General features: G+C 40.2%; 1 protein-coding gene across 4 annotated transcripts; it reads right to left on the reverse strand.

The window, feature by feature from the left end:
- Window positions 1–1293: 1293 nt before the first annotated feature.
- Window positions 1294–17323, reverse strand: TLR7 (toll like receptor 7). Of its 4 annotated transcripts, none has more exons than XM_035542207.1 (3): window positions 17030–17252; window positions 8744–11921; window positions 1294–3908 (listed from the first exon to the last, which is right to left on the reverse strand). In XM_035542207.1, exons 1-2 carry the CDS (start codon window positions 17030–17032, stop codon window positions 8781–8783), a joined length of 3144 nt encoding a protein of 1047 aa, XP_035398100.1. In that variant the 5' UTR covers window positions 17033–17252; the 3' UTR covers window positions 1294–3908; window positions 8744–8780. The 4 variants fall into 4 exon arrangements, 3 of the variants coding, with proteins under 3 accessions (XP_035398100.1, XP_035398098.1, XP_035398099.1); XR_004777965.1 differs by having other exon boundaries at window positions 1295–3908; window positions 8067–11921; window positions 17030–17243; XM_035542205.1 differs by lacking the exon at window positions 1294–3908 and having other exon boundaries at window positions 4073–11921; window positions 17030–17077; window positions 17167–17323.
- Between the last annotated feature and the right edge of the window lie 2146 nt (window positions 17324–19469).

The raw sequence follows: 19469 nt of genomic DNA on the forward strand, positions 1-19469 counted from the left end.
TTTCAGAAGTAATGAGCAAATGAGCATGCTTTAATGTTGGAAGAGTCAACTACAATTTAAAGTAGAGCATATACTGGACATCTTGGATAATAGACTGTAATGCAGGAAGTCAGTCAGTGAATAGTAGATTAAGTGCTAAGCAAACGTTCATTGTTAGCATTATCCATTTTGTGTAACAAAGATGTTCATCGCTATCGACAAGAGTTTAACACCTTTGTTTTAACTCTGTAGTACTGGAGGATCTTTTACCATAAAAGGAATTTGAAGTAATTGTTAAATGAATTAAATGTAAATTTGAATTCTGCTTTTATTGTCTCTAGTTTCCAAGGAAGTAATAACTGCACTGTGTAACTAATTGGGTTATTAGATGCTAATAACTAATTAATATATTTCCCTAGTAGATACTGCAGCAGTCATATTAATTTTGGTTAAAATATTCAATTGCAAAATAAATTCAGTGATTAAAAAAGTATAAATACTGTATAAGAAATACAGGACAAAAGAAACAACTTCATTCTCAATACATATTAATAAGTCACTAATTGTATATAAAATTTCTAATATAAAAAAAAAATACTTGAGAACTGTGCCAGACTTGGACCATCAGTTCAATTTTTGTTGTTCCTGAGAGTAGAATACTGCTCTGAGAAAATGATTTGTTTTGTGCTCTTAGGTTCCTCTTTCTTTAGAGCTATTTATATATTTAGCGTGCTTTAAAAGTCACTTGTCTTACTTTTCTTTTTTCTTCCAACACATAAACCACATGCTTTCTGTGACATTCATTGACTGATTATTAAAAATATATATATATATATAATTTTTTTTTTTTTCTGGGGGGGGGGAGGAAGACTCCTTGTTTTGTGGTCCATGACATCAAAAATGATATATATATATATTTAAAGCTGAAGGTTTATTTTGCTAAACAGGTATATATACATATATGTATACATATGTAACTGCTCTGTGATTAGAGTCTTTGATCAGAGGGCAAGATTTTTGGAAGAATTGGATTCCGCCTCAAATTTCATCTCAGGATTTAATTCACAGCCAGCCACAGGAAGTTGAGGTAGAAGTAGAGTGGCTGAGAATGAGGGAGTCTTCAGTCTTTGACTTATTCCTTACATGCATGTGACAGCTGTGATTGATAAATAAATATCTTCCGGACATTGTTACTTATACTTAAAAATGCATTGAGGAAGCATTGTCCATGCTTGCGACATTATTCCTTTTCTTAAGCAAGTGGAACAAATGAGAAAATAGAATGTGTAGGGCAGGGATAAGTATTACACAAGTAAAGTCATGAGATAATTTATTCTTTATGTGCATCACTTACTCTGGCATGTGTTTCATAATATTTAGAAAACTTAGAGTGATCCTTCAAGGTGCAGCATGTCTCTCTCTCAGCCACCACTGAAATGAACTGACTTGCTACAATCCCTCAACAGCACCCTCTTCCTTTCCCTCTCTTTCCAGACCCAAGCTAAAACAGCACAAACCAAAAAACAAGTGCACAGCAAAACCAAAAACCAAGATGGTCATCAACATGAGAAACTTATTCTTTTCTGATGCCAGTTGCTAGAATGAGCTTCATGGTAGAATTACAAGAGACATCCAGGCAGAGATATTCTGTTCTGAAACAACAGAAAATGTTGTATCAGCTACATAATAGAATCATAGAATGGTTTGGGTTGGAAGGGATCTTAAAGACCACCTAGTTCCAATCCCCCTGCCACTAGACCAGGTTGTTCAAAGACACATCCAACCTGGCCTTGAACATTTCTAGAGATGGGGCATCCACAACTTCTCTGGGCAACCTGTTCCAGTGCCTCACCACCCTCAAAGAGAAGAATTTCTTCCTTATATTTAATCTAAACTTACCCTCTTTTAATTTAAAGCCATTACCCCTTGTCCAGTTCCTCCCCCGCTTTCCTGTGGGCCCCCTTTAGGTACTGAAAGGCCTCTTTAAGGTCTGCCCAGAGCTTTCTCTTCTCTAGACTGGACAACCCCAGCTTTCTCAGACTGTCTTTGTAAGAGAGGTGCTCCAGCCCTCTGATCATCTTTGTGGCCCTCCTCTGGACTCATTCTCCAACAGGTCCATGTCCTTGTGCTGGGGGCCCCAGAGCTGAACACAGGGCTCCAGGTGGGGTCTCACGAGAGCAGAGCAGAGGGCGAGAATCCCCTCCCTCACCCTACTGGCCACGCTTCTTTTGATGCAGCCCAGGATATGGTTGTGTTTCTGGGCTGCAAGTACACATTTCTGGCTCATGTTGAGTTTCTCATCAACCAACACCCCCAGGCCCTTCTCATCAGGGCTGCTGTCAATCCATTCTCCACCCAGCCTCTATTTGTGCTTGGTGTTGTCCTGGCCCAGGTGCAGTACTTGGCCTTGTTGAATCTTATGAGGTTTGAACAGGCCCACCTCTCAACCCTGTCAAGGTCCCTCTGGATGGCATTCCTTCCCTCCAGCGTGTTGACCACACCACACAACTTGGTGTCATAGGCAACCTTGCTGAGGGTGCATTCAATGTCACTGTCCACGTCACTGACAAAGATGTTGGATAATTCCAGTCCCAATACTGACCTCTGAGGAATATCACTCATTAATGATCTCCACCTGGGCATTGAGCTGTGGGACACAACTCTTTGAGTGTGACCATCCAGTCAATTCTTTACCCACCAAGTGGTCCAACTGTCAAATCTATTTCTCTCCAATTTAGAGACAAGGATATTATGGCGGACAATGTCAAGTGCTTTGCACAAATCCATGTAGTTGATGTCAGTTGCTCTTCCCCTATCCACCAGTGCCGTAAGCCCCTCGTAGAAGGTCACCAGATTTGTCAGACATGATCTGCCCTGAGTGAAGCCATGTTGGCTTAGCACTGTTTCCAGGAGGATCTGCTTCATGATCTTGCCAGGCACAAATGTGAGACTGATTAGCCTGTAGTTCCCCAAGTCTTCCTTTTTTCCCTTTTTAAAAATGGGAGTTATATTTCCCCTCTTCCAGTCAGTGAGAACCTCACTGGACAGCCACAAATTCTCAAATACGATGGACAGTGACTTAGAAACTACATCTGCCGGTTCCCTCAGGACCCGTGCATGTATCTCATCAGGTCCCATGGACTTATGCACCTTCAGGACCTTCGAAGGTCTCAAACCTGATCTTCTCTTACAGTGGGTGGTTCGTCATTCTCCCAGCCCCTGCTTTTGCCTTCTGGGGCTTGGGCTATGTGTGTGGAGCTCTTGTTGATGAAGAAGAAGGCAAAGAAGCCATTGAGTACCTCAGCCTTTTGTATATGCCAGGTGACCAGGTCTCCCATTTCCTTCCAGAGAGGGCCCACAATTTCCCTAATCTTCCTCTTATCACCAGTGTTCCTATAGAACCCTTTTTTGTTGCCCTTGATGTCCCTGGCCAAACTTAATTCTAAAAGGGCTTTGGCTTTCCTAACCTGATCCCTGGCTGCAATCACAAACTAAAATCACTAGTCGTGACTTCCTTTTTCATGAGATTACACTTCCTGGAATTAACTATAGGGTACGCATCATTTCTTTTTCTTCTTCTTCTTGGAAAGCACTGGAAATTGTGGAAGGGCTTTTAGATTTGTTTTTCCAAAGGAGCAAGGGTCAATTAAATTCTTTTTTTGGAAGTTGCTGCTTTTTCTTCACAAATGTGTGTTCCGACTAAGTAAACAAGCAGCACTTAGTGTCTGAGTTTCGCTTACATAACACCACACCTGAAAGTAAGATAGGTCATGGTCCAAGGCAATAAGATAATTAGGTTATGAGATTTTATATTGAATAAAATGTAGAATTCAGCTGCAGTGTTCAAGAGCATAATCCTGTATGAATATGATCTTTCCACATAGATGAATGAATCTCAATATTCTCAGTAAGTGATAGGTTAGAATCATCTGTAAACAAGAAAACAAGAATATAAGGTTAAAACTCACTTGTTTTATGATTCAGGAATTTTTCCTTTGAACGCTGAGAGCAATTTCCCATTGAGGGATGTCAGTTAAAAATCAGCTTTCAGTTGAGTTCTTCAGCAGAAGAAACACAGGAGAGGAAAAAAGTTGTATCAAAAATGAAGGTCTAATTGACAGACTGTCTTTAATTAAAAAGTCAATATAATTAGGAAAATACAAGACTGGTCATGTGTGTTTTTAAGTAACACCTACTTCCAGAACCTCTCATTCTTGTGGAGTTGTAAAAAAAAAAAATTGATAAAGTATGTAAAGTCAGGAATGCAGATATTTCTATGAGGAGTATAGCATAGATAAACCCAAAAGCTAAGGCAATGAAACTAGAACATGGTTTGTAAGAAGAAAGAAAATATTCCGAAAAAATAAAAATAAAATAAAACATTGAAACTGGTAGAAACTGAAACCCAAATCCTTCAGTTTTGCAAGCTTGCCAGATTTTCCATAATTATATAAACCTATTGACCTATTGTCAGTAATAGTAATGACACAGCTACAAAAAGCCTGAAATTTTATTTGCTTAAATGTTTCTGAATTTGCACTGGCAAAGATGTTTTTTTAGTGTGTGATTCTTTTTTCAAAACAAAACAAACAAACAAACAAAACCACAGTTATCTAGATCTGCGTTTGCTCAGAACTTTGCCATTAGCAGTATGTCTCAGTAAGAACAAAGGAAGGAAGACAAAGGCCAGATAGATAAGGCCACTGATTTAGATCTGTTGCTATTCTGATACCACTTCTTCAGCTGCATACCTGGAGCAAAGAAACTCCTCCCCCCAAAACAAAACAAAACAAAACAAACAACAACACTAAACCAGTTTTAAATACCTTAATAGGGTTTCCAACTGCCTCAACATTGTTTCAATAATCTGCACAACCAAAGTAAGAATTTGTCCCCATGTCCACACTTGATTTTCAACTTGTCTATTTTTCTAAGTAAATAATCCCATGTATAAATAATGTGAATGTACTCATTAACCAAGGAATGCATCCAGGTTCCTTTTAAAAATTACATGTCTAGATTCTCTTTTTCAGTTTCACTATCAGCAAATGGACACTATAGAAATGGTTTGACTTCTCTGTGCTTTAGTTTTCCCATTTATACTCATGGAGATAATGGTGGATTTTTGTGTATGTCTTTTGCATTTAGACACAAAATTTATCTTCCCAAATTAAGAGGCTAACTTCCATACACACTTGATGAAGCTGAGGTCCTACAGAGACAACTGGGAAGAATAAGGACCTAAATGAATATCTTGTTAAGAGTAAACGGAAGAATGTCACTGATGACCGAATATTTCAGATGAACAGTTTATCACAGAGATTCTTTCTTCAGGCAGGTACTCTCAGAGCGAGATTTAGAAAATGAAGAGGCAGGGGGTATTCAGATGACAAAGGTTTGCTGGTTTGGAGTGCTTGTGACCCAAATACAATTACTACAGAACAAGAACTCCTGATCTTCACAGGATCTTTTACAGATGCTGTTATCATGTTCCTGAATGGGATGTCATTTTTCCTACAAAGTGCTCCAAGTTTATATATGAGCAAGGACCTAAGCAAGAAGATGCTATGTTGAAATTAGACCTGTTTTGACCTCCAGAGGTCTCTTCCAATGTAAATTATTCTCACAGTGAGTCAGCTGTTTCTCATATGCCAGTTCTTAAAAATGAGATCAAAGAGGTAAAAGAGGATTTTATATACTGGTTCAGTTTTGGGCCCCTCACTACAAGAAGGACATCGAGGTGCTGGAGCATGTCCAGAGAAGAACGATAAAGCTGGTAAAGGGCCTGTAAAACAGATTTTAAAAGGAGCAGCTGAGGGAACTGATGTTTATCCTAGAGAAAGGGTGGCTCAGGGGATACCTTATCACACTGTACAATTACATTAAAGGAGGTTGTAGAGCAGTGAGGATTGGGCTTTTCTCCCAAGCACCAAGTGACAAGGCATGGGAAAATGGCCTCAAGTTGCATCAGGGGAGATTTAGTTTGGATACTAGAAGAAATTTCTTTACTGAAAGGATTGTGTGGCATTAGAATAGGCTGCCCAGGGAAGTAGTTGATTCACCATCCATGGTTCTTCAAGAAACATGTAGATGTAGAACTTAGTAGCATGCTTTAGTGGTGGACTTCAGTACTAGGTTAAAGTGTTGCAGTATTCCTCAATCCCTCCTTATTCCCCTGGCTGTGTGTTTGTTGCAGGGGAAGGGTGAAGGTATCAGGAAGGGTTTTGCCACGTGAAAGCTGTGGTGGGCTCTTCTCCTTGTGACTAAGCCTCTGTTCAAGAGCACTGCCTCTGACAGCAGGCAGTGCCATGCCAGAAGACTACTTGTTTCCCACTGCAAACCACAGCACAGTTTGTTGTCTCTCTCAGATACTCACAAAGGGTTTGATGCAGCATCCCTGGAGTCTCTGCAGTCTTGCACTGCAGCATAAGTAAACATCTCACCATACCGTAAGCTCAGACTTTTGTACATATACCCGTTGCTACTCATCCCGTACCTATCCTTTCATCACTTCTCAATGGAAGAGGAGAAAATACTTCTCATAACCTCAGATAGGCCAAGTGATCTTGTGCCCTAACCACACAGGCTGAGAAAGGGGAAGCTGTTTCAGGTAGAAGAAGTGGTGTGGGGAGAGGGAGGGACATGTCATGGGAGTAACTGAGGAGCAGAGGTCCCTATTTCAGCATTACCTTGTGAAGAGAGTTGCATTACAGCTCATGGTATTCTATTTACAGATACAGATTGTTTAGGCTTACAAACACAACCATTAAAGACATTCTTTAAAATATAGCTATAAAACACCCACTTTGCTACCGAGGTCCTCCTCTTTCTCCTGTTTCAGTTGTTCATCAATAAAACTGCTGCAAAAAACTGAGGCGAAAAATAACACCCTTCTTATCTCTAATATTATGTGAAAGTTGGTTTTCTTCTTTGTGTTTGTGCTCTTGTCTGCCTGGATGCCTAGAACTAAAACAAAAATGTCTTGTTTGAGGAAAGGACCAGGCAGAAATTGGGGTGTGGAAATGCAGAAGGCAGCTGGGATAAGTAGATTCAAATCAATAAAGAGCATCTGCTCCCCGTGGGCCAGACCAGTAACCAGAAGAGAAAAGGCTTTAAGAGAGAGGAGAGAAGCTGCCCAGACTGTGCTGCAGACAGAAGTGCAAGGTGAGAGCACATTGCTTCTCCCAAAACTATCTGAGCAACACACGAAGGTTTATGATGCCTCTTTAAAGACTTCAGCTGAAAAACTGTCACGTTTTTTGAGGATGCTCTGTAAACCAGAGTGAGGAATAGGCCCAAACCTTTATTTTTCTAAACAGCATTTGTTCTCTTCTTAAGGTTATCTCTAAAGTCAGGCACATTCCCAGATTAGGTTTTAAGCAGACACTGTGGAAGAGATCTGCCTGGGGAACAAGAATGAAAGGAGGGCTTGAAAATGCTCTGGAGCAATCACGGTATGGCTAAAGAAATAGTCAGATGGTTTCTCTCCTTGTATGACTTGGTCTTACATGTTTTGTAGTTTGATGGTGTTTTGCTCTGGAGAAGGTCTGGGCAGGCAGAGGTAAGTGATTCTGACAGTTTAGTGTGTCCCCAGATCCCACCTCTGTCTGGACCTGCTGACACTGTCCCAGTTGATACACAAGGGGTTGTGACACAGGACCTGGGTGGAAATGGTGAAGCTGAGCTCCTAAAGCCAACCACACATCACTGGACAGAAGCCTTGAGATCTCAGGGAGCAGCCAGCTCAGACAGCAGCCAAGGAAGCAGATGAAAGGGAAAGCGAACAGATTGCTTGGAAATTATCAGTAAATCCTTCTTTACTTCTATCATGCCGTAATTTAGCTAGTGTTTTTCTCTATTCTTTCCAATTCTTCCCACTTCTTTTTTCCTACTTTCCTTTCTTTATCTCATCCCCTTTGTTTTCCACAGTTTTCTCCATCTGCCATTTTCAAAGGTTTCCCTCAGCCTACCTGCTGTCCTGCTCCCCCTCCTCACTCCCATGCAGCAGCTCCATGCAAAGGGATTCCCTTCCCAAACTCTTTCCAACGCACTGCCTGCGAGCCCTTCTGAACTTGTTTCTGTCATACCTTCTTATTTTAGCCCATGCGACTTCTCCAAAACTTCTTCAGGTTTATGACCTTTTGGACAATCCAACAGCAGGAGAGCTCCCATCCCACATCCAAGCCCTTGGCAGCATTCCCACCAGCACATCATTTCCCCAGTGATCAGGGCTGTTGCCCAGTCAGACAGAACTGGTAGACTCAGCTGCTGGAAGCCTGAGTTGAAAAGATAATCGTGCTTACATTTTCCTGACTCCTAAATGTGAAATTTGCTTAAGGTACTTTCTGAGATGAATGTGTCAGTAAATGCTGTCCCTGTTTTTCATAAATACATAGAAACACACTAACTATAATTTTCTAATAAAATCACATTTACTCCAACAGTGATCCAAATAACAGCAACTTTGGGCATGGCCCAACTCCTCCTGGAATCCTGTGTACTAAAGTAAGGTGAACAAGTGTCTCACGCACACTTGACCCAACCACAGGAGATGCTGGAGGCCTCCAGTGAACTGAAAGCTGGAAGTGGCCATTCTGTTCTAAACCAGGGACTTCCAGTGGGGAGTGCATGTTCTCTCACAGTGCAGTAACAAATGCCAAGCAAGGTATATGTCAGCTAAACATTTGCTGGCAACAATTTATATTGAATCCTGTCACAGCAAACTTACACGTTCTCCATATCAAGTTCAGTATCTTTTCCTCACCGTGTATAGTAAAAATATTCTACAGTGAATGGTAGAGCTAAACAGTTTCCTGGAGAAGGTTGTTGTAAGCCAGGGTATTGCATGTAGCTATGGCATTTTTCAGAGTCTGCCAAAAGTAGGGCTGAGATCGAGGGTTAGTCGGCCATTCCAAGACAGAACTTCTGCACAGCCTTTTCCTCAGCCTAACATACCGGGACTTCTGCAATACCTTCTCAAGAAATATCAAGATAATCACATCAATCTTTTCATCTAGCAGGCGCTGGTGGGCCATGTAAAATGTTGTCTTGAAGCTGCCACTTTTAATATACTTGTTGGTTAGCACAAATATGGTCTTTTTGCTCAGTTGAATGCTCTGGGAAAGGTTGTCAAAGACTGGCTGTCCTGGAAGCCAGTCCCTTTCTTCCAGGCATAAATTGAACTTTCTGGGTTTTTGATCTTCCAGCTTTTCAACCAATTCTGTCATCACCCACTCGTTCACAGCCAGATCTGTATTGTCAAAGGCAATAAAAGCATCATAGCAAGCATCTGGTAAAGGCAAACGTCTATAGCCCTTCAACTTTGCAGTGCAGTAATGATAACTATACCACACATCCCAGAAATATAGGTGGTTCATAACAGCAAACACCATAAAACCTAGGACAGCTGAAGCTGATAAAGCATACATGATCAAATAGGAGGTGTCCAACTCGCAGGTATACAGATCCAAGAAAACCAAACTCCTTCCTTTATGTGCCCCTGGGCCAGCACACGTCACATCTGTGGCCAGAAGAGGAATAGTCACTTGAGTCTGGTTGATCCACCAAACAAACCACACTGCATCACAATTGCACTTGAAAGGATTGCCATGCAAAAGCAGCATCTTCAGGTTGTTAATGACATTTTCAGGGAAGCTAGATTTCTTAATTATTTGGATCTTGTTTGAACTGAGATCCAAGTATTTCAGTCCAATTGCACCTCTGAGAAAATATTTGGTTAACCGTTGAATGCGATTGTTTCGGAGAATCAGTTCTTGGAGTGTGGAAGTGCAATTGGACAGTTCTCGGGGAACAGCAGTCAGAAGGTTGTTGCTGAGGTCCAAAGTTGTTAGTTTCTTCAGCAAGTAGAGTTTTCCCCACTTGAAAGTCTTCAACCGGTTATTGGTTAAGTTGAGTATCTTGAGTTCTGGAGGCATAGCTTCAAAAATACCAGAAGGCAAAAAACTGAGTGAGTTAAAGGAAATATCCAGTTGTTCCAAGTTGGTCAGATTCTTGAAGAATGACAGGTATCTAGCATTCCCATCCATCCATAAAACATCTAAACGATTTCCTCTGAATTCTAAAATTTTAAGAGATTGGCTTTCCATCCCTGTGCTAATAGAGGTAGAAATCTCATTCTCATTCATCATCAACTTTTTCAGATAGGCCAAGTTTTTCATGAAACTAAGGACATGAGTAACACCTTCTGCCAGAAAATAATGTTTGTTGTTGCTTAGGTCTAGAATTTCTAAAAGTTTCAGCTCTTCGAAAGCAGTCGAGTATAGCAAGTCAATCCTGTTGTTAGAAAAATCCAGATATTTCAATCCAGACAGGTAGTGGAATTCACTTCCATTTAAAGTTTGACTTATTGCATTACCTGACAAGTTGAGGCATCTGAGGAAATCAAGATCCCGGAAGTCTGAGGGGCTAATAAAAAATATGTTGTTTCTGCTTAAATCCAGAGTTTTTCCATAATCCAGACAATCCCTATTAACTGAAGGTCGGTAGGAATTAGCCTCTTTGTCTTTGGACTTGCAACTTCGGCCATACTCATCATACCTGAAATAATGCATCTCTTGTAAAACTTGCCTGTTGCGTTGCTCTACTGAAATCCTGGGATTAGAGCAAATTCCATAAGAGTTGCTTTCACTTGAAGAAGGAGAAATTTTATTCACTGACAGATCTATGACTTTAAGAGCTTGGAATTTCTTGAACACTGTTAGGTCAGCAACTTTAATAAAATTAGTCCCAAGATCCAACACTGTTAGATTTCTAAGCTTGAGCAATGGAAATAGATTTTCTTTTTTCAGTTCTTTAAAGACATAACCCCTGATCCTCAGGATTTCCAGATTTGAGAGGGTAGAAAATGTCTTAGACAGGTTCAAGGACGGAGAATACATCTGCAGTTCAAAATTAAAGGACAGATCCAGCTCTACAAGTCTGGGGACAAACTTCAAAAACTGAGCATCTCCAATCTCCTTCATGAGGAAATTTTGGGAGAGGTCAAGCTCTTTGAGATTCCTGGTGTTTTTAAACCAGCTGCTGGGTATACTCTGAAGAGAGTTACTGTGAAGTCTCAAAATTCTTAATTTTTTCAAGGAATAAAAAGCCTTTGAATGTATCTTAAGTGCGTTATTGGGGCAGGGAATACAAGGATATGGGGCATTATAGCAACGTGGGCAGTTACCACTGAGATCAAGAATTTCTAGGTTGTGAAGGGCACTTAAATCATATTCCTGAACCTCTTGAATTATGTTATTGTAAATATACAATTCCTTTAAAGTAGAGGACAGGTTGGGTGGAATATGAGTTAAGTTGTTAGACTTCAGGGACAGTACTGTCAAATTTTTCAGATCCAGAAAGGCTGTTTGTTCAATTTCAAATGAAACATTGCACGGGTTACGGTAGTAACAGTTCTGTCCCAGATACAATATTTCTATGTTTTTTAGTTCTGAGAAATTAGCTTTTTTGATAGAAAAGATACTGTTTGCTTCCAGACTTAGCAGACTTAAAGTAGTAGGAAGACCCCGGGGTATTTCCGACAACTGATTTGCATCCAAGTACAACGACTTCAGTCTTGTCAGAGCAGCAAAACTGCCATTCTCAATTGTTGGTGTCCTGGTGCACACATGATCCTTGGGCCCCAGTCTGACAGGCACGCAGTTGCATCTGAAGTCAATCTCCACGAGCCTTTCAAGATAAGCAAAAGATGTTGGATAGATGTGGGGGATATGATTAATAGTCAGGGTCAGGTTTGTAGCATTTGCAGGGATCCCTCTGGGGACTTCTGTGAGGCGACGATCGCTGCAGTCCACTCTCACTGTACCTTCAGAGGCTTCTACATCGCAGGGTAAACTTTTAGGAAACCAAGCTCCTGACAGCAGCAGTGGAAATAAGAAGAGCAATACAAAGGGCAGTGCATTTGATGTCTCTGCATGAGGTACCTAAAAATAAGGAAATAGGGAGGTATTAATTGAGTGCAACGGGAACATATGTCATAGGACATCAGATCAACCATGTACTGGGTTAAATATTCAGTTCACCTGAGATCCTGTCTTACCGTGGCCAGAAGTGGATGTGCAGGAAGGATTCTAAGTCTAAGGGAAGGCTTATATTGGTGTTTCCTCAGATGCTTTCTTTCCTCTCTTATCACTAAACATAGTAGTGATAAGATAAATATCACTTTCTAAGTAATGAATCTTAAAAAGTTAAAAAATCTGCTAAAGATTACAAGATGGGTGATTAAAGTCTGTGAATTTTAAGGGTAAGCAGTGTTAGACATCCAGCAAATTGAAAATGTATAATATGCATAAATAAGTTAGGATTTAGAAGCAGACAAAAACATAAAGAAAATCTATAGACAATTAAGATCTAGTATAAATTTTCAAAAATGTACTGACTAACAGCTGCATGTATAATTCAAATTTCACATAAGCATTCTTCCTCTATTATGTGTCAGAATAAATGCATGGTTGACCAAAAACAGTCAATGACTATGCCTCAACTGTGGCCAACTGTGTCCTGGGCTGCATCAAAAGAGGTGTGGTGAGCAGGTCAAAGGAGGGGATTGTCCCCCTCTACTCTGCCCTCGTGAGGTCCCATCTGGAATGCTGCATCCAGGTCTGGGGTCCCCAGCACAAGAAGGGTGTGGACCTGTTAGAACTAGTCCAGAGGAGGGCCACAAAGGTGATCAGAGGGCTAGAGCACCTCTCCTACAAAGAAAGGCTGTGACATCTGGGCATGTTCAGCCTGAAGAAGAGAAAGCTCCAGGGAGACCTCATTGCGACCTTTCAATACTTAAAGGGGTCTTATAAAAAGGATGGAGAAGGACTCCTTACTCAGATAGGTAATGACAGGACAAGGGGGAATGGTCTTAAACTAAAAGAGGATAAATTCAGGTTAGAGATTAGGAGGAAAATCTTCACTCAGAGGGTGGTGAGGCACTGGAACAGGTTGCCCAGAGAAGCTGTGGATGACCAACCTGGCCCCTATTTCAGTGGCACTGGAGTTATCTGATCTGTAAGGGCCCTTCCAAGTTGAGCCATTCTATGCTTCAATATACTTTAATACCAGCTTGCATTTTCACTGTCCAATGAAGACAGAGGGCCAAGAGGGCACTGTATCAGTGGTAGGTCTGAAACTGAAGATCAAACAGATTTAATATGGAACATGTATCTTAAAAGAATTATAATAATTCAATATTCAGAGCCAAAATCCCATAAACATTTGTAAAGCCTTGAAAAAAACACACTCTCTCAAGTCTTTGTGATCTTGACTGCTTTACAGAGTAGTGTGTATGGCGGGAAGAGCAATGGGATTTTAATACTTCATAACATACTAGTTACTTCTTCAGCAGCTCTCAGTGACAAAGATGCCCTGGCCCTGACGCCAGTGACAGCCAGTCAGCCAGGCATGCTGCCAGCCTTGGCTTGCCTAGCACAGGCAGAGGGGCCGTGACCATTTTGCTGTATTGCATAACTTCATAACTGCCTCTGTCTGGTGCAGGCCAAGAGGTTTCAAGATGACCAAAATGACCATAAATCAAAATAACTCATTTCTACCTGAAGAACTCAGTTTTGAAGGACTGCAGATAGACACATGGTACTCAATGCTCTTTAAAAAACAGAATTAGTTACTTATAGAATAATACTTACTAAATGTAGATAACCAGGTAAGCAGCTGAAAATCATGTGATTAGGTAAAGTGTTCAAGATACCTGGAAATGTTTTGGCTCTTTATCTGGCTAGCACGAACATATTAAGACCTTCTCATTATATAGACAGTATGTGAAAACACTGCTGAGCAGTTCCTTAGATGTGCTTTGTAGATGACACAGATTAATTGGGAATTCATATTTTATGCTCTGTTTACTTACACCACTATATCCCTTCAGAATGCAAGTATAACTTAGTGTTTCTGCATTATCTCAGATAACAATGCTAAATCTCCTGGTTCATCTCTGTATCTGGAGGAGCACTCTAGTGATTAGCAGGGCAGCCAGTGGAAGAGAAGCTAGATCAAGTCTCTCACAGCACTGCAATTCTAGATTCAACAACTGAGTGGAGTCACTTTGGGGATTCAGTCAGCTTCTGAATATAAAGCTTCAGTATAAAAGGAAAAATGTTAAAATACAGTGCAGATCTTCCACTATGTTGGCATATGAAAATCATATCAGCTTCCTGGTAGTGCATTACACCACAGCCCTTCCTCTACCATTACTTCCCTTCCCATTCCCACAAAGAGACACAGAGCTTTCTTCCCTTCAGAAGGTCCAAAGAAAGGGAAGATTTGGTTAAATGTGCAAAGTGTCAATGGGTGCTTGCAGCCCAGAAAGCCAGCAGTATCTTGGGCTACACCAAAAGAAGTGTGGCCAGCAGATCAAGGGAGCTGATTTTCCCCCTCTTCTCTGCTCCTGTGAGACCCCATCTGGAGTCCTGCGTTCAGCTCTGGGGCCCCCAGCACAAGAAGGACATGGAATTATTAGAATGAGTCCAGAGGAGGGCCACAAAGATGATCAGAGGGCTGAAGCACCTCTCCTACAAAGACAGTCTGAGAGAGCTGAGGTTGTTCAGTCTGGAGAAAAGAAGGTTCCAGGGAGACCTTATAGTGGCCTTCCAGCCCCTAAAGGGGGCCCATGGGAAAGCTGGGGAGGGACTCTGTGTCAGCGAGTGTGGTGAGAGCACAAGGGGTAATGGCTTTAAACTGAAAGAAGGTAGGTTTAGATTAGATATAAGGAAGAAATTCTTCTCTATGAGGGTGGTGAGGCCCTGGAACAGGTTGCCCAGAGAAGCTGTGGCTGCCCCATCCCTGAAGGCGTTTAAGGCCAGGTTGGATGAGGCTTTGGGCAACCTGATCTGGTGGGCAGTGTCCCTGCCCATGGCAGGGAGGGTGTCCCTGGTGTCCATGGGCAGTGTCCCTGCCCATGGCAGGGAGGGTGGAACTAGATGGTCTTTAAGATCTCTTCCAAACCAAAGCATTCTGTGATTCTATGAACTATGAAATATCCAGGTTGATAGCCATGACTATAATTTATAAATTACTCAGGAAAAGCTGATCTTGACTAACCAGACTATGGCCATGAATTCCAAAGCATGAGCCATTTCATTATTTTCAACATCTGTGAATCATTTTTTAATAAAAATTACTTTAATTTGCTTTACAGTAATTCACTTTGGAAACTCACACGAAGTGGAGACATGAATACGATCATTCACCATTCCTTCAGTACAGTATAACCAATCAACTTTAGAGGAATAATAACTTTTCTGATTTCCTGATATAGACAAGCACTTGGATGAAAAAGATGAATAAGAATAATCAGAGTAAGTGGGGAGCTAATTTGGAGAAGATAAAATACATTCATTTCCCTACACTATCCTGCTTTTTATTTATTTATTTATTTATTTTAAGTATTCTCTTTTTATCCATTAATATGGGCAGAAAAGTGGGAGGTAGAAGAAAGGGTACTACCATTGACATTCATTACATGGAAAACAGGTCTGTCTTTGAATGAAAAGAGACACTGCAGAAGAAAAATATGGATACATTATTGTAAGTATTCTGCCTTCCTTCTTTTCCAAGGACCATACCATATTATTCATGTAAATGATTTTTTACTAGACTAGAAAAAATTCTAAGTGAGAGTGCGTTTTATTTTATTTATTGGTGCTGTTCATTCATGTCCATGCCATGACACGTTCTAGTCACCAGGCTTGGGAAAAAGAATGGGCTTGCCAATCACTGGAACCTGTGTCTAATGGTAACCTTAAAATAAGGAAGGAAAACCTCTGCTGCTAACTGGGGGCAAACCACAGGTTTGCTGCTCTTGAGGAAAAATTAGTCAGAATCAAGCTTTAAAGATTGCTAACCCAACTTAAAACCCTCTATCCAAGCAATAGACCAGGACTTAGGCAACATGAGATTGCTGCCTAGATCATCACAAACTTTCTATGTGAACCTGTATTCAGACGCTGCACTTGGGGATCAAATTTTATGCACTTACTTGGGTTCCTCAATGCAGTGCCATCAACCTGGGCTGCACTGACATCCAGGGGCATGTAGGAGAGGGGTGGCCTGTCCTCAGGCACTGCTCAGCTCTCCAAACATGGAGGAAGCTCTGCCTGACTGCACGCCTAGCAGAGACAAGGAACTGCATTGCTAGGTGCCTGGAAGCAGGTGCAATGAATTTGGGCCCTTAAAGTCTTCATGAATGTGCTTGAAAGTTCCTTCAGGTTTCAAAAAAAATGCCGACCGAGACTTTTAAAACGCTCAGATTTTCAACTACTTGTTGCTCTATTTTAGGGAATCCTGGTGTCTTTGCACAGCAAGCCTAGGTCTCACTTTCCTTGTGTTTCATTTCTGTGTATACTTTGGGCTCCCATACCCTTTTAATGTATTAGCTATTTTAACTGCAAACTGTTACATTCTGGTGCTGTGTCTAACTGTTCGTATGCAAAATACTTTGTTATAGAACCAGAACAAATAAAGAAAAAACCCTGCTGAAATTAGAAGAAATAGGCAATGACTTGTGCAAAGTCCTTGTAATGAGAAACTAGTTTAAAAGTACAGATAGAGTGTGTATGTGAGCTGTCCTTTTCTCTGTGAAGGAGAGAGAAATTTCTCTACATTTGTGTTTATAAAAAGTTCAAAAGTACTTATATTCTGATATTAACTGAGCACATGTGCAAATCTGTAACTGAACTCCATCTGAACTGTAGTATTCTTCAAATATTCAGAAACAACATGGCTGGGTGTCTCTCAATGAAGTGTTTCTGTAGCTGCTGCATATGAATTTTAAAAGGTGAAAGATTGAAAGGCTAGAGAGCAAAGAACACCACACAAGTTATAACTATTAGAAAATACATTATAATACTCCTGCAAACATATCAGTGCAAATAAATGCCAGATTTCCTTTCCTATCATTATAAATTGCAACTTATAGCCACAACAGCATATATAGACGTTAGAATGCAAAACATACTCTTGAAAACCTTTCTCAACAGTTCCAATTACAGAGTTTTAACAACAACTTTAAAACGAAAGTTTCACATACCATTTTTCTGTGTGCTTCCACAGCTGAAAGATTTGTCGTTGGAGAAAACTGTAAATCAGAGCAGAAGAAAACAGCATGAAGGTGTCCCCACTGGTTCAGGTCAGGTAGAGAGGAGAGTGTAGCATGACATAACTCACTCAAGACAACAGCAGTAATACCACTTTATCTGTCTCTTCAGCTGAACGGCAACTTGAGAAATAATTAAACATGAAACAACTGCTGCAGCCCACTTCCTCAAATATCTGTCTTTAAAATTAAAACAGTAGTAGCTCAATTACTCCTCCACCCCCATTAAAAGAACTGAGTACTATTTTTTGCCTTTTAAACAAATTCTCACATTACTCATAAATCCACGTGCTGTTGTGACAAAAGATTTCTTTTTTTTTTTTTCTTCTTTTGGTCTCTTATGCCACAATTTGCTTTCTTTCCTGCCACTTTGGAACATGCTTCTCATTTTAAACTGTGTGTTTCACCTATGTACAGTCTCATAGCTTAAGAAACTATAATAAGACCTACTCTTAAGTTGAACAGTCAAGCCATGGAGAATCCTGAAAGAGGGCAATTACAAAATATTCAGAATGAGAAAGTGAGGTTAATCAGACAGGAGAGAAATGTGTTATGCAAGGGTAGAATTCACTTGAGACAACAAAGATTTATAGAAGCTCAAGTTCCTTTTTTTTTTTTTCTTTCATTTTTAGTGCAACCTGTATGACCACAGAAAGACATTAACAATATTTTAGATTTGGAGGTTTAATAATTTTTATTATTATTATTGAGGAGTCTCCTTCCCTGGAGATATTCAAAAACCACTCGGATGCCATCCTGTGCAATGTGCTCTAGGTGACCCTGCTTGGCAGGGGGGTTGGACTAGATGATCTTTAGAGGTCCCTTCCAACCTCAGCCATTCTGTGATTCTGTGATTATTTGGGGTTCCTTTCTACTGCTAATAGCCTTTTACTAAGAATCTTTTGAGTGCCTAATACAAACAGACAAATTTCTTAATAGATATTTTTTCCATTAAGAATTCAGCTTCAGTGAATGTGATTTAGGGGGAAGGAAAACGTAGGGAAAAAAAAAGAGTGGCAAGGACATGGAAAACAGCATATAAAGAGGTAGAAAGTGCTGTGAGTTTCATATTTAGAAGTTGCTATGCTTAACAGTACAGGATAACTTGATGGTTAGGATATTTATTAGTGTTAATTTATTCACTTTATTTCTTTCTTCCATACATATTTTTCTTTACATTTTGAATATCCTTTCATAATTTCTCTGACTGTTGTGGAGCTGACCTCATTTTGAAAGACTGGAACCTAAAGAAAGAACAGAGACGTAATTTGCAATCATGCTTTAAAATCCCCTGCTTTTAGTGTCTGACTCATGTAAACAAAAACAAGAAAGCACACAGAAGAAACCATTTAGTGTCATTACTATTTCAATCAAGGAGTAGAAAAGGACTCATTAATTCATGATAGGTTCAGGACTGTGTTTCTCATATTTTGTACTTGATTACTAAAATATTGTAATAATAATAATAAAATGATTAGCTTGCTATTGACAGGTAACTGGATTTTTTCTTTTCATGCAAGGTGCACTGAGGTTTTCATTTAGGGTTATTATAAATAATGTAGGTGTCTCACTAAAATCCTGCTGAGTTCTACATGACCATTCAACGCTTTTCTGGGAGGAGGAAAACATTCATTGCAATACCATACATTAGCTATTCCACCTAGAATACTTCACAGATTGTATGTCATCAGAGCAGAAAGTTATCTTTAGCTCATCTGTAGCTATTCATCTTATTATAAAACAAGTGTGCTTACTTAATTGTGTAATAGTACCTAAAAGAATGACAGCACACAAGCTGGATTGTGAAAGCTGATTTTTTCAAGCAGCTAAATAATGCCTCTGATTTATTACACTGGAACAGAGCTTAAGCATGAGGTGCTTAACATCCACTCACTTTGATTGTAAATAGGTTTTCTAAAGCACAGTGTGTAGTCACCTAACTCCATGATTTTCAACAGGTACTCAGTGCCTTTGGAAATCTCCTTGGCAGTCTACAGCTACAAACTTCAGTCGCTTTAATAACTTTACCATCACTTTGCTTTTTTTCTTTTGGACTAAGGCTGATTTTATTTTATTTTTTATACTAGGAAGTGACTGTCACTCAACCAAGAGCATCAAGAGTATGAGAGTTTCAATTCCGTGCAGAGTGAAACTGCAACTTTGGCTGAACACTAACAGAATCACAAAGCACTTTTTTTTTTTTTTAATCTAAGAAATGTGGGTAGCAAATTATAGTAATATTTCCCTTCAAAAGCAGGGGGTCAAAAGCAGGGGAGCTCAGCAGCCTCAAACTTCAGAGCTATAATTTGATTTTTGGAGGCTCAGGGAGTCACTGACTTACTGTTTTAAAAGTTCAGTTTTCCCTTAGACATTG

The sequence above is a fragment of the Cygnus atratus genome, chromosome 1 (genome assembly GCF_013377495.2).
Source record: "Cygnus atratus isolate AKBS03 ecotype Queensland, Australia chromosome 1, CAtr_DNAZoo_HiC_assembly, whole genome shotgun sequence".
Taxonomy (NCBI): Eukaryota; Metazoa; Chordata; class Aves; order Anseriformes; family Anatidae; genus Cygnus; species Cygnus atratus.